Consider the following 15,401-nt stretch of genomic DNA (forward strand, 5'->3'; position numbering starts at 1 on the left):
GATAGATAGATAGATAGATAGATAGATAGATAGATAGATAGATAGATGATAGATAATAGATACACAGGTGATCTATAAAGCCTTTCCATTCCCATGCAGAATAAGTCCTCTGTGCTTCCATTTAGCCTCATCAAGCTACTTACTGAATTGTATGTGCTACCTCATTCCGAGTCCCATGAGGCTCCTCTTACCATATCAAGTCTTTATACTGTTTTCTGGTTTGCTATGTTTTTCTTCTCCAAGCTCACCCAGTTTGACTCCTTTTTCCCTCCAAGTCTCTGCTCAGTTGTTACGTCTCTTAAGTTCCCCAACAGCAGAGTATGTCTCTCCCTTACCTTTTCATTTTTCTTGATTGGACATACTGCTTTTTCACATAGTAGACATTTGTGTTTACCATGTCTTCTGTCTCTGTAAAGTGAGCTTTTGTGAAAGTAAGTGATCTTTACTCTGTGGCTCAGATCTTAACCCCAACACTGAGTGTCCAACAGTGTGTGCCCTTTTAATGATTGTGCCTCAAATCATTTCTTGATCCCAATTAGTTTCAAATTTTTCATCTGCTGCTCACATTAGAAAATCCTCAATGGGGAGGATGGGGGGCAAAAAATAGAAAAACCTCATTGTCAATATTATCTAAATAACCTACTTTTCTTTCTTCTTGGGAAGGCTGTGGTGGCTATTTGCATGCAGACAGAGGGACTATCACATCCCCCAAGTACCCAGATACCTACATTCCTAATCTCAACTGTTCCTGGCACATTCGGGTCCAGAGTGGTCTGACCATTGCCGCCCATTTTGAGCAGCCTTTCCAGATTCAAAATAGAGACGCTTCGTGCAGCCAAGGGGATTACCTGGTGGTAGGTACTCGTTACTCTTTGTAGTCGCTCTCTCTGCAGACTTAAATCTAACCATTTTAGTATGCAAACTGAAAGGCTTCTTATTCTCTTTTGCAATATAAAGGTTGTTGTGCAACTTTAATATCTTTCCAGGTAAGAAATGGGCCAGATAACCGTTCTCCACCCTTGGGACCTCCTGGAGGAAATGGTCGCTTCTGTGGAGTTTATACTCCATCAACTCTGTTCACCTCAGACAATGAAATGTTTGTTCAGTTCATTTCTGATAATAGTAATGGTGGACAAGGATTTAAGATCAGATATGAGGCAAAAAGTGTAGGTAAGTATTTCCCTTAGAATTCTGTATTTTTCCTGCGATTGCTTGGTTTTTGTTGAGATGGATTTTAGGGGGAAAAATTCAAAGTTTTCTGAGGTAAAAGCCATCCATAGTGTTAAGAACAACTGTCTATGATTGATCTAGGACTTAGAGCATGCTTTGCACACTAACTATTCAGCATAATGCTTTACAGGTAAGTAAAATGAAGTTTTGAATTTTCCAAGTTATTGTTCGTATGGTTTTTTTCCAGTTACTGGTGAAGGTGAATTCTCCATGTGTAAAAAATGAGCTGATCTTAAAGGGCCTTGAAATTCTTTAGCTCTTTCCATGATGAGATATCTACCTCAAGCCAAGTTACAGTAGCATGGTAGGACCAAGCTCTCCTTCCTTCATCATCATTTGTGTTCTTCCATTATAGTGAACACTAACCTATGATTCTTTTGTTATTTTCTTAGTTATTACTCATGTATTACTATATTGCAGCAGGAATCTTTATGTAATTATTCTTAATTATGTTTAATTATAATTGTATTTAATTATACTGTAATGGTTTTGATTTTTATGCCATTTACTTTTTAGTACCTTTTAACTAAATGTCAGTGGAGTATAAACAGCAAAACCAAGTCTCCACGTGTCCTCCAAATTCAATGTCAGGAATGATTATGTGATCTTAATTCCAGATTCTCGAATACCCTTCAAAAAGTATGTTGATCTTAGTAAAACCACGGGATTTTGTTGTTGTTGTTGTTGCTATTTCTACTGCTTACGTTGTTTGAAATAGGGTCTCATACAGCTCAAGGTAGCCTAGAATTCACTCTGTAAGCTGAAGGTGGCCTTGAATCCCTGATCTTCCTGCCTTGACATCCCAAATGCTAGAATTATGAGCATGTGCCACCATGCCTAACTGAAACCATGGTTTTATTATACGTTATCTGAAATGTGAGAGAATTCAGAATGTCAGCATCATTTCTTCATTGGGGAAAAGAAAAGGAAACAAAAATCTGTATTAATCACCTGCCCCAAAACCATTTAATGTCTTGATCAAGGCCCAAGACAAGCAATGGATTCAGTTGCCTCCTGGTGCACCAAGGCAATGTCAGTAAGAAGACAGAAAAGAGGCCATGTTCAAAGATGTTATAAGTAAGGAATTGAGTACATTTTCAGGTCACTTGGAGGTAGAAGTGGAGAGACAGGATGAAGGAGCATGAGTAACAGCTAGGTGAACACAGGGTGCTAGACTGACACATGCTCATCCTGAAATGCCTGAATTATGTCCCTTAAAGGTGTCTAGTAGAATGAGCGACACAGAGGTGAGCAGAGAGATCGAGCTGGGGCTGATAAAGTATGGGAATGATCAAACAATGGACTATGGTTTAAACCAAACGCTATGGGGCAACCAAGGAGTTCTTTAGAATGAAAATATGGAAGACCTCGCAGAAAGATTCCCGGGGCTCTCTGGCACTGTGGGGAAGCCCTCTGGCAGGAGGCACAGGATGGCCTGAGGAGGAATGCTGCCACAAGTAAACTAAGGGTTTGATGTCTGAGAAGCTGAGGGATACGGACGGAAAGGAAGGTGTAGGTCTTCATGTTAGCTGTAATAGGTTTCAAATAATTATAAAAAAGACATCTCTGGGTATAGAACTTGTAGGAGAACGAGGGATTCCCAGTTCTACATGGAGTTTTAACTGAAACATAAAATGTATCATCTGAGAATCCTGTCAACTTTTAGTCCCTCATTTGTCACTATTCAGAATCAATTCATTCATAACTGTCACCTCTTCCCATGACAGTCCTGTATCCCTGGATCATGTTCTCTCCCCATCTGTTACCTTTGGATGAATGTTGAGTTATAAGAAGCAACTAGAAGATTGCTCAAGAGTTGCATCTGGAGAATAAATATCTTCAATGATTTCAGTTTCTACAAACATCTAGAATTGAACACAACCATAAAGTTCATGTTTTGAATAGTAGTAGGCCACTTAAAAGAAAAGAGCAAGGAACTTGTAATTCTAGTTCTCAGAAGGCAGAGGCAGGAGTTATTCTCCTGAATGACTACAAGTTTAAGGTCAGTCTGGTCATGTAGTGAATTCCAGGCTAGCCAGGGCTGCGTGAAAAGACTGTTGCCTCCAAAGCAAGCACTCTCATGTGAGGGGTCAGAGGATGATCTCGATCAGGGGTTCTCCACCTTCCCAATGCTGTAACTTTAATACAGTTTCTCATGTTGTTGTGAGCCCCACAATCTTATGACCACATAAGATTATTTTTGTTGCTACTTCATAACTGTAATTTTGCTGCTGTTATGAATCATAATGTAACTATTTGTGTTTCCTGATGGTCTTAGGCGGCTTCTGTGAAAAGGTTGTTTGACCCCCAAAGTAGTCAACCCACAAATTCATCTAGAGTATCAGTCCTCAATGTTCTCCTTAGTTTTGAGGCAGGATCTCTTGTGTTTGCCTCTGCACTGTGTACTTTCCCTGGCCAAGTGTCTGGGGATTCTCATGCTTCTGCTTCCTGTTGCATTCTGGGAGCTCCGGGGTTACAAACACATGCTAATCCTTGCTACCACTTCTTGCTTTTACAAAGGTTCTAAGAAACTGAACTTCATAAGGTTTGCATAGCAAATGATTTTTACCTCTTGATTCATCTCGCCAGCCCTTAGTCTTAAGAAAACATATTGAGGTCACAGGTCTGCACTGAGCTTTCAGCGGGAAATCATGACTGTTTGCATACTTCCTCACTCATCTAAGTGATGGGGACGTATTTACTGATGTAGAAACATGGCTCTCGTCAAAAGGGAATAAAGAAAATTTATTATGGACTCCAAATGTGAATTTCCATGACCTGAGAAAACAGAATTAGGTTATCCTCAAATATAATGTTCCTCGAATATTATGTGGTAAATTTAGGATCCTGCTGGCCTGCCTTTCAGCAGCTCAGCAGTGGGCAGCTTACCAGGTACGGCACACTTCCACAGTCCTTAAAGTTGTGTAGCAACACGTGTACACTATAAGTAATCCCTCTGGGCATCACAGCGCCCTCCTCTTTGCCTTTATCTTATTTCTTTTCTGTTCATTTTCTTTGTTTCTCAGTCTCTGTCTCTCTGTATGTCTCTATCTCTCTCTCTCAGGTCCCAATTCTGAGATAGTCTTTTTGCTGTACCACATCCCCAATAAACCTCTTGCCCTAGATTCATTGTGTGTAGTCCTCTCGTAGTGGTACACCTTGGCCCTGGACTCTTTGAAGCTTTATCCTAAAAAACATCGTAACAATGTCATGAAGTTTTTATAGTAACAGAACAAAAAAAAGCTGTACATATAATTTTTATATTAATTGCAGTTTATTCACTTTGTATCCCAGCTATAGCCCCTTCCCTCATTCCCTCCCAATCCCACCTTTCCTCCCTCATCTCCTCCCATGCTCCTCTCCAAGTCCACTGATAGGGGAGGTCCTCCTCCCCTTCCATCTGACCCTAGCTTATCAGGTCTCATCAGGACTGGCTGCATTGTCTTCCTCTGTGGCCTGGTAAGGCTGCTCCCCCCTCAGGGGGAGTGGATCAAAGAGCCAGCCACTAAGTTCATGTCAGAGACAGTCCCTGTTCCCCACTTGGAGACTGAGCTGCCCTGGCCTACATTTGAGCAGGGCTTCTAGGTTATCTCCATGCATGGTCCTTGATTGGTGTATCAGTCTCAGAAAAGACCCCTGGGCCTAGATTTCTTGGTTCTGTTGCTCTCCTTGTGGAGCTCCTGTTCTTTTCAGGCCTTACTAACTCCCCATTCTTTCATAAGATTCCCTGCACTCTGGCCAAAGTTTGGCTATGAGCCTCAGCATCTGCTTTTATACACACTACTGGGTTGAGTCATTCAGAGACCCTCTGTGATAGGCTTCTGTCTTGTTCCTTGTTTTCACCTTCTTCTGATGTCTATCCTGTTTGCCTTTCTAAATGAAGATTGAGCATAGAAACTGGCTGGTGGATCAATGGAATCAAATAGAAGACCCAGAAATAAACCCACACACTTATGGACACCTGATCTTTGACAAAGATGCCAAAACCATACAATGGAAAAAAGATAGCATCTTCAACAAATGGTGCTGGTCTAAGTGGACATCTACGTGTAGAAAAATGCAAATACATCCATACTTATCACCCTGCATAAAACTAAAGTCCAAGTTGATCAAAGGCCTCAACATAAAACCAGACACACTAAACGGCTTAGAAGAAAAAGGGGGCAAAAGCCTTAAGCTCATTGGCACAGGAGACAACTTCCTGAACAGAGCACCAACAGCAAAGGCACTTTCAAATACATTGGTGGCGTCAACAGGCAACAGGTTTATAACAAAGCAATGAAATTGCTAGTGACCTTAGATGCTAATGATGATATTCCTAGCCTGTGGGTTGGTGAAGTTAGGGATCTATTAGTATATGTCAACAGGATTTATCTAATAGTCATGAAAATGGATGTTAGATCAAGCACAGGTGGACATTAAATGAATATTAAGGACTCCAAAGATAGCCAAAGATGATGTGGCTCAATTGTAATAATACAACTCTACAATCTTGGAAGTTCTAATCAGTCATGCAGCTTTGTAGAACTTTAGCTAACATATTTATGTGAGGCTGGACACACTTTGTATAATCATCATTTTGTTAGCTTTAGTGAAAAATAAAATTTTCAATCAGAATAAATAATTTGAATGTGGGCATGGTGGTAAGTGCCTATAATCCCAGCTCATGAGAGAAGGATGTAAGAGTCTCAACAATTCAAGTCAGCGTCAGTAGCATAGACAGAGAGGGCTCACCCAAGACTGTCTCAGAATACAAACAAGTGGGCCAGAAAGATGAATCAGGGTTTAAGAATACCAGCTGCACTGGCTGCTTTTCTAGAAGACCCAGATTCAATTCCCAGCACCCATTTGGCAACTCACAACTGTCTGTAACTCACTTTCAGAGGATCTAATGCTCTCTTCTCGCCTCAAATGTCACCAGATATGCATGTGGTATACAGACAAACATGCAGGCAAAACACCCACACCCATAAGGTAAAAATAAAATAAAGTTAAAAGCAAATAAATAAGCAAACATCACCCCCTTACACACAATTTTAAAATATAACACCTGACCTAGCAAAAAGAGCAGAGTAAATAAAATGCTTTGATAGAATAAAAGGGAACATACGTGTAACTCATTTTACAGGAAATTCAATTTACTTGCTTAAAAAGAACATGAAGATAATTCGGATGAAAGGAAGCTCAGAGGAAAGACACAGACAAACTGGTGGTGAACAGCAATTGTGGTAGCTGACTATGTCCTCATTCACCAGACTGTAGACTGATTTAACTCTTTCTTGACAGCCTGTGGGGGCAGGATCTACGTCCATGGTGCTGACTCTGATGGATATGTTACCTCCCCCAACTACCCTGCTAATTATCCCCAGCACGCTGAATGCATTTGGATTTTAGAGGCGCCTCCGGGGAAAAGCATACAGCTCCAATTTGAAGATCAATTCAATATTGAAGAAACACCCAGGTAGGTCGCTTCGAATTCAATGTTCCTCCAACCCAAAGTTAATATTATTTAGCTGTTATGTCTGAAGAAAATTTACTTCTTCTCTGCTCGGCAGTACCTACTGCCCAGAAAAATATAGGAACAAAGAGCTATGTTAATGCCTGGAGCCTCAAAGCCCTGCCTGGCCACTACTTCCACCAGCTGAGTAGATTATGTGTACTGACACTGTCTGTCCTGACCCTCAACACTTCCTCTAAGAGACACGGAGGGTAACTGCTTGAGATTTATGTCATTTGTTCTTCCTCCCACAGGAAAAATACAATTTCAGTAATATGAGCATTATCGTCCAGCTTCAGATTCAGTGTCACATATGATAAATGTCTGCTTGACAAATAAGAATTTGTGTGGCATGGTGCTAGAGTCCACCAGTGCCACAAACAGGACTTAAGCAAGCACTCTACAATTTCCTGTTGTGGTTGTGTTGGGATTCTTGAAGGGTCATAACTCAGACAGCATGTATGATCGTGCTAAAAACCAAGGAAAGCTACATAGTTTGTGAAAACAAAGCAAAATTCAAAGCTGACCCACAGACCTATGGTTTCTTTGTCATTTATCTAAAATACCCTATATTTGCATGAATACATGTCACAAGAGAGCTTCTACTCATTGATTTTTTTTACTCCAAATATGATTTGTTTTTCCAGAAAGTAGTCATGGTCTGTCTGGCTTGACCTTATTAGGAAACATTAGTGAAGACTTATTTTCCTTTATGGACACAGAGTGCAACTGTGCCCCTCAATAGCCATAGCCATGGGACTTCTAAGATAGGTTGATCCTTCTCAATAAAATATATTCAATTATCATATCTGACAAATTTTACTTTAGCCAACTACAGTTCATCTGAAATGACTTTTGTATTTATAATACAAATACAGACCATAGAAGGAACTATTGTCCAGTGTAAAAGCTGTCTTCTTCAGTCACTCGTGTAAACTTGTACTGTCATTAGACAAATGTATGACATTTGAAAACACCCGGAAGCTTAAAGAGACTCTGTCTGTGTTGTCCTATAATACTGGAATGATGATTTAGTAATGTCCTTGAAGAAAAAATCTTCACTAACAAAATAAGTCAAATAAACTGGCTTTGTAAGTTTGATAATTTCTTTCTGCTAGCTGTTCTTCAAGTTACCTGGAATTGCGTGACGGAGCTGACTCAAACGCCCCGGTGCTTTCCAAATTGTGTGGGCACTCTTTGCCTCACAGCAGGGTGTCCTCAAGAGAACTTATGTACTTGAAATTCCAGACTAACGGTGGTTCCGGCTACATAGGATTCAAGGCCAAGTACTCCACAGGTAAATGTTTTATTTTCAAGTAGGAAAAAGCGGTGCAGGAGAACACTACAGGCTAGACTCTACCATACCTTTCATCTGCCTAACTTTAATAGTAGGAAGAAGACTATCGCATAAATTCACAATGTCATGGCCAATTTTAAGTTATTTCATATTATGCTAAAATGCGATTTTTATTAAAACGTTAGTGTCCTATATTTTCCTAATTTGTGTATATAAAATATTTTCAGTCTGAAACTTTGTTTCTTTCTCTTACCATGGAATAAGTATCGTATACTTACACGTAATAACATTCTTTAGTGATCCAACAGCTGTCCTTGGACAATGCCTTGAAACACCTTGTGGCATCCATAGAATGATCAGGCCTTTTCCTTCTGAATGTGCGATGCCAAGACAGTTACTCTATTAAAGTACATTATTCCCCTGGAGTTTGTTTGATTTCTTTATTTTTTAAAAAAATGACACACATATTGAAAATTCAGTCCAAGTATATAATAGCACATATTGTATATAATTTAGCTTTTAGTGGGTCTGAATACTCTCAAAACAAATATATAAATCAGCAAAAGCTCAGAAAGTCTAGTTTTAACAGTACTTAACCTATACGACTTACCTTATATCCTAAGTTAAATTGTATATAGGTTCATCTAACTACTATCCAACTGATAAACAATAACTGAATAGTAATTTTCAAGTCCTATTAGACTATTCACTGCAATGCAGTGTGTATTTAATAGTTAACTTGAGTGGTGGACGTCAGCACTCACCAGCCAACCAACCGTGCTCCTTCCAGAAGAGTGTGGACAGTATTTGGAATAATCAGCAGAGGGTACTAGGCCTTATCATTCTATCATTGCTTCCTGGATGAATTTTACATACAAGTAATAGCTCTTGGGTGCTGTCCCAAAAGCATGAATGTGACATTGCAGAATAGGACATTCCACAGTCATCATCCATTTACTAGGTAGGCTTGTGGTATCTTTCTCTCCATCCACAGTACATTTCAAATAATTAGGAAAACTTTAAGTAGATATTTTCAGATTTTTCAGTTTCTGTTAATATTCACTTGGCTCCTAAAAGTCATATATTATAATAGCTTATAATAAAAAAGTAATTCATAACAGGATATCATTTGTGTGTGTGTGTTTTGTAGCTCCATGTGGAGGAACAGTCTCAGGAAAGAGTGGAGTCATCCAGAGCACTGGGCACCCAACCCTTCCTTATGGAAACAATTTGTTTTGTCAGTGGCATATCCGGGGCCTCCCAGGACACTACCTCACCATCCATTTTGAAGATTTTCACCTGCAGAGTTCCCCTGGTTGTACAAAAGACTATGTAGAGATCTTGGAAAACAAAACCTCTGGTCAGTAAAATACTGCTTTCTTTGTGGGTGTTTCCTTCTGAATGTGTTCAACCGCTAAAGCATTTTTACCTCTGACAAAGGCAAAGGTGTACCCAATGTCTTCAGAGAAATGTAAATTCCTGGGTTCTGGGCAAAATCAGCAGCTCTCTTCTGTGATTCTAACAGATAATGAAGGCTGCTCAGAATCCAAATAGCCATTCTATAGTCATCCTGGAAAGCCCACGAAAGAGCCTTGTACTGGGATGGCACCCTCCTCCTGTGGAGACCCCTCAGTGCACATGTGGTTATTGAAGGAGCCTCCTGAACATGAGGAGAGGGAGGGACAGCGCATCTCCTTTCTCTAACCATGTGAGAAAGCCTTCCTCATTAGGCTGAGATTCACCCTGATTGGTTCCACTTTTTATACATCTGCATATATTTGAATATATTGGCTTCATGATTTCTTTAACAGTGGTTGCCATTTTCTTCATGAACAAATAATAAGATTTTATTTTCTCTGTCCATGCAAAACAACTTAAATGAAGATTAATAGAAATAAATTACCCTTAATAAATTACACTTAACTAAATATTTGACTCTTACAGAAAATGTTTTGGGCAGATACTGTGGAGACTCCATTCCTAGCAGTGTCGAAACTTCTAGCAATGTTGCTTCAGTCAGGTTTGTCACTGATGACTCTGTCACTGCCTCAGGATTTAGGCTGCAGTTTAAGTCCAGCAGTGAAGGTAAGTTCAGTGACCCCTTAGAAAAGGGTCTGATCTCCTATGGAGAATAGACACTATGCTAGGCACTGTTATAACAACAATTTAAAAAAGAAAATGTGATTTTTGTCTTCTTGACTCTTAAAATAAGTTGAAAGACAATGCTAATAAACAGTCACCAACTAATGAAAAGTTATCACTGGCATAAATGCCACAAAGGAAGTAACTTGTATCATGAGAGATGTGGAGAGGAGATGGAACTTTCCTGCTATACCCACCTTGAGAAAAGTGATCCATTGTAATGCCCTAGAACTATCAAGAGCTCACGTTCCCAAATGCCCCAACAAACCTGGGTAAAATAAAGATCTTGTCTGAAAAACAAAATAATGACTTCAGCTTTCCTAATTTTGCTTTATTTGTTTGTCTGTCATACATTCTGGGCTTTGAAAATAATTTAAATGCTGCCAGTGGATTATTTTCCATGGAAGCAAATGTTAAATATTGATAGAGGAAAGAACTGGATTCAGATATGAATACAAGTCAAGAAATGAATACTAATGAGTACTCTTACACATATGGTAACAAAAATAAAAGGCCAATTGGCAAATAGTTTTGTCTAGATGAGTCATTAAAAACTAATTTTAAAAGCATCCCTTATAGAAAGAGATACTTTGATTAAAAATTTTCCTCTGTCTTTCAGTGTGTGGTGAGAACTTACATGGCCCTGCTGGCACATTTACTTCTCCCAACTACCCAAACCCAAATTACCATGCCTGGTTGTGCGAGTGGACCATCACTGTACAAGAAGGAAGGCGGATCATCCTAACTTTTACCAACTTGAGGCTGAGCACCCACCCGTCCTGCGACAATGAGCACCTCATAGTAAGTCTTCCCTGCAGGCTGAGCACAGTGTGCCACAGTATATGGGATGTGTTCGCTCAGAAGGGTAGTATGAAAGCACGGTCCAACTATAGCCACCAATGCAACTGCATTTCAGACCAATTCTGAGTATTTTAGGTAGAACAAAATTGTCATAAACTTCCTTCAGAGACTGTCATCTATCACTGCATGCACAAAGGTTATATGTTGGATAAGTTTTCAGAGCAAACCATCATGAAATATGACAGAAACCAGCAAGGCTTAAGCGAATGAGTGGTTCTACATAAGCTAGTTCTCTGCCAGAGGCACCGATGGACCCTGGGTAGAAGCAGGGCTGTAGGCCTGCCGTGTGGACAACTTCAAACGTGAGAGACAGATCCTCCGCATTCCTAGCTTCCCTACGCTGAAGAAAGCAAGTGAGACCCACGAGTATGAATAACAAATATGTTGTTGACTGGGAAGTGATTCACACACATATACATAGTTCTATGTGTGTGAATATATGTACTTATACATATGTGTGTAAATATACATATATGTACTTATCAAAATAGCTATGCATAGACTAACAGACTACCGAATTAGATTGATGTATTATTTATCTACCTATCTTGCTCCCTTTTCAGTCTTTAAATTTTTTAAATTTATTCTTCTCTCATGTAATATATCCTGACTGCAGCCTTCCCTCCTTCTCCTCCCCAACCCTACCTTCCCTCACCTACAGATCCACTGTTTCTTTGTTTCCCTTTAGAAAACAACAAGCCTCCCAGTGATGTCAACCAAACATGGCATAACAAGATATAGTAAAGCTAGGCACAAACTCTTATATCAAGGCTGGACGAGGCAACCCAGTAGAAGGAAAAGGGTCTTAAGAGCAAGCAAAAGAGTCAGAGATACCCCCATTCCCACAGTTAAGAATCCCACAAACATCCCAAGCTAAACAAGGTTTCTCTGCGTAACCCTGGCTGTCCTGGTACTCACTCTGTAGATCAGACTAACCTAAAATTCAGAGATCCACCTGCCTCTGCCTCCTGAGTGCTGGTATTAAAGGCATGAAAAATCATTCCTGGCCTCTTCAGTGTTATCTAAGTAAATAATATTTCTAATTGCTCTAGGAAACATTCTTGATGTTTGTTTTAGAGTTGTAATTCCTATACTTTATAACCCCATCTATACACAAGAGCCATAGTTTGTGCCTTAGAAAAAGTTCAGCACCTAACATCTTATCTGCCCACTGCTGCTCCATCACCCTTCACTAGGATTGTTCCATGAGTCCTAGCTTGTCTCTGTTTCAACCCTTGTCTTCCCGAATTCTCAGCATGGCAGCAAGGATAATGGGTTTAGAGTCTAACCAGGATCATGTTGAGGCTAGGAGTGTACCTCAGTGGTAGGAACCTTGCCTGGCACATGTAAGGAAGTCGTATCACTTTCCCTTTGAAAAATCCTGCAATGATCTCTCATCTCATTATGATGAATCCCAAATCCTAACAAAGGCCCACCAACCTGGCAGTACCTGCTGGTCCTTCCTCTCCCATCCCTCCACCCCTACTTTTTCTTTGCTCTTGTGGCCCAGATAGCCTCTCTTCATGTTCTTGATCATGCTATGAGCCTCCAACATCAGGCCTTAACTGTTGAATTTGGCCTCTATCTAGACTGTTCTTTCCAAGATAGTTGCCTGGTTGGTTATCTCTTCACTTCCCTTAGATTTCTGTTCTAGTAGCCAACCCCCAACACCTCATGAAAACCCCATATGAAGCAAACTCTACCTTCACCTGCCCCTTTCCCTGTGTTGTCATTTCACAGCATTTCATGCCAGCTCCATGAGGGCCAGCCCTAGGTTTCCTTAGTGAATACCCAGTGGTCTATACTCTTTGGGATAAGGGTTTGATGAATGAATTGTAGAAATAATATCATTAGATTAAAAAAAAAAAGCTACTTTCATTTTCAATTTAGTTGTCTACTGCTCAATAGTAAATTTCAAAATAAAGCCTCCCATGACATCCCCTCATCTCTTTATATTGCCTTTTTTAACATGGCTTTATTGTGCTTTCAAATTATTGTCTCAGTTTTAATATCTGAAGTACTGAAATGTCTTTCCCAGATACTCAGTGTGGAACCGTTGTATTATGCTTATGTTTGAAAGCCAGGGAATGCTGGGTAATATTTTTGTTTCTTCCTTCCTTCTCTCCCTTTCTCCTTCCCTCTCTCCCTCCCTTTCTTTTTTCTTTTTTCTTTTCTTTTCTTTTTCCTTGAGAGAAGGTGACAAGTAGCCCAGACTAGCTTAGAACTCAGTTCAATGCAGAGAATGAATCTTAAATTTCTGATTCTCCAGCTCCACTTCCAGAGTACTGAGATTTCTGGTTTGCGCCACACTCCTGGTTTATATGGTTGCTCCTGGAGACTAAACCTGGGACTTGTGAATTCTAAGTAAGCGTTTTCCCAACTGGATTACATCCCCACCCAAGGCTGTTAATTTCTTAAATTACATTTTATTTACATGCTTTACTATGCATGTATGTTTACAGATGTGCACATGCTACAGCCCTCATGTGGTCCAAAGCTGTTAATTATAGAGAAACATTTTTCCTTTACTTACTGTGTGGACATATAGGCAAAGATGAAGGAGAAAATGATTAAACACTGCCAGTATACAGTATTATGTGTTGTGTGCTTTTCTAGCTCCTGCATAATTTTAGGTAGTTTTAGCCAAGCAATACAAATTCCCTTAAATACTAATTTAAAATGTTTTTTGATTAAATATGATGTCTGATTAGTAAACAATATTTTTTAAAGTTCAGAAAATAAAAGATATCTAATTTTTGTGTTCAACATACCTATTACTAAAATTTTTGTGAATATGCTAACATGGTGGGTTTTTTTTTTTTTTTTTTAATGGTTGTGAGCCTAGCCTTGAATGGCTGAGCCAGTTCTCCAGCCCATGCTTGGGTTTTTTTTTTCTCCCTTTGAAATTATGTCTATGATTCATATCATGTTAAATCTAATAATTATGAGGAATTTTGCCACCACAGTATGTACATGACCTACAGGAAAGAGAAAATAAGTCACAGTTTTAGAACTCAAATAATAAAATTGACATGGTCACAGATTGCATAGCTAGGCCTTACTTTTCTACTTCTAATCATGGAAGCCAAATGCATCTATTCTTTAGGATTCTATCTACTTCTTGTAGCATTTACAGCACTATTTTGAGCTGATATTTCTATTCTGCATCTCTTTAGTTGGTCTTGGGTCTCATCCACCCACATCTTACTATTGACCCTGAGGAATTATGTTCCTCCCATGAAAAATGTACATAGGGAATGCACAGTTTACATATTCTTTCAGCTTCCCTACAAAACACAGGTATCACAGCTTCCATGGTGATGGTCCTTTGGCCTTCACACCGGGACAATTATGGAAACTACATTCAGGCTAAGCCAGGTGGTACACTGTGGCCACATCCTTCTGCTTTTTCAAATAATAGTAACAACAGTTGTACTATTTTTATATTCTATGGATGTTAGTCACTACTTGTTTTACACATCTTCCACCAAAGGCACACATGACTATTTTTATCACCAGTAGCTTTCTGTGAATCCTTGTCCATCTGCAGCAAGCCTGATGGAAGCTATTGTGTTGGGATTTCCCTGCACCATCGTAGGGAAATTGTAGCCCCTTTCTCTTCCGGAATGGCCACCTGGCTTCATGACGCTGTACATTTCCTTTCTTAGTCAATTTCCTGTTTTCAGTGAGGTACATGCTCTTGTAAGTCCCTAAGGACACGGATGTGGATGATAACTTTTGAGGACCTGTATGATTCCTGCTGTACCAAAATCATTGAAATGCACATATTAAACTATTATACAATCATAATTTGAAGTTTCAAATTACTTCTCTGAAGTTTCATATTGTTTCCTTCAGTTTCCATCTCTATTTATATTGGTCTCTGCATTTCATATTATATATTCCCCCAGAGTCCTGGTCATCCTTCATTCATTTTTAGGTAATGTGTGTAAAAGCTGATTGACAGCTCAGTGTACCCACCTGAGCCTGGTAACTAGACTTTGTGGAAGTAACTGAGATAGAACTTGACTTGTAATTAGTGATCTGCAAATATGATGGCTTCAGATCTTTCCTCTTGGAGAGGCTAAAAATCCATCACGGAATCACTTTGGGAATTCAGTTCTGTAGGAGGATGTCTGAATTCCATTTCTTTCTTTTTTTATTTTTTTATTATTAATTACAGTTTATTCACTTTGTATCCCCCCCATAAGCCCTTCCCGGTCCCACCCTTCCTCCCCCTTCTTCATGCATGCCCCTCCCCAAGTCCACTGATAGGGGAGGTCCTCCTCTCCTTTCTTCTGATCTTAGTCTATCAGATCACATCAGGAGTGGCTGCATTGTCATCTTCTGTGGCCTGGTAAGACTGCTCTCCCC

At 39.7% G+C, this 15,401-nt stretch overlaps 1 protein-coding gene across 2 annotated transcripts in view; it reads left to right on the forward strand.

The window, feature by feature from the left end:
• Cubn (cubilin) overlaps positions 1–15,401 on the forward strand; it is a 226,607-nt gene that overhangs the window by 148,146 nt on the left and 63,060 nt on the right. For both annotated transcript variants that reach the window (XM_055593908.1, XM_055593909.1), the window contains 7 exons: positions 664–854; positions 987–1,170; positions 6,517–6,691; positions 7,846–8,024; positions 9,175–9,384; positions 9,969–10,109; positions 10,786–10,967. In XM_055593908.1, the coding sequence (XP_055449883.1) occupies positions 664–854; positions 987–1,170; positions 6,517–6,691; positions 7,846–8,024; positions 9,175–9,384; positions 9,969–10,109; positions 10,786–10,967 (1,262 nt within the window). The remainder of the gene's footprint in view (positions 1–663; positions 855–986; positions 1,171–6,516; positions 6,692–7,845; positions 8,025–9,174; positions 9,385–9,968; positions 10,110–10,785; positions 10,968–15,401) is intronic.

This window comes from Psammomys obesus, unplaced genomic scaffold (genome assembly GCF_907164565.1).
Source record: "Psammomys obesus unplaced genomic scaffold, mPsaObe1.curated_primary_1811, whole genome shotgun sequence".
Lineage (NCBI taxonomy): Eukaryota > Metazoa > Chordata > Mammalia > Rodentia > Muridae > Psammomys > Psammomys obesus.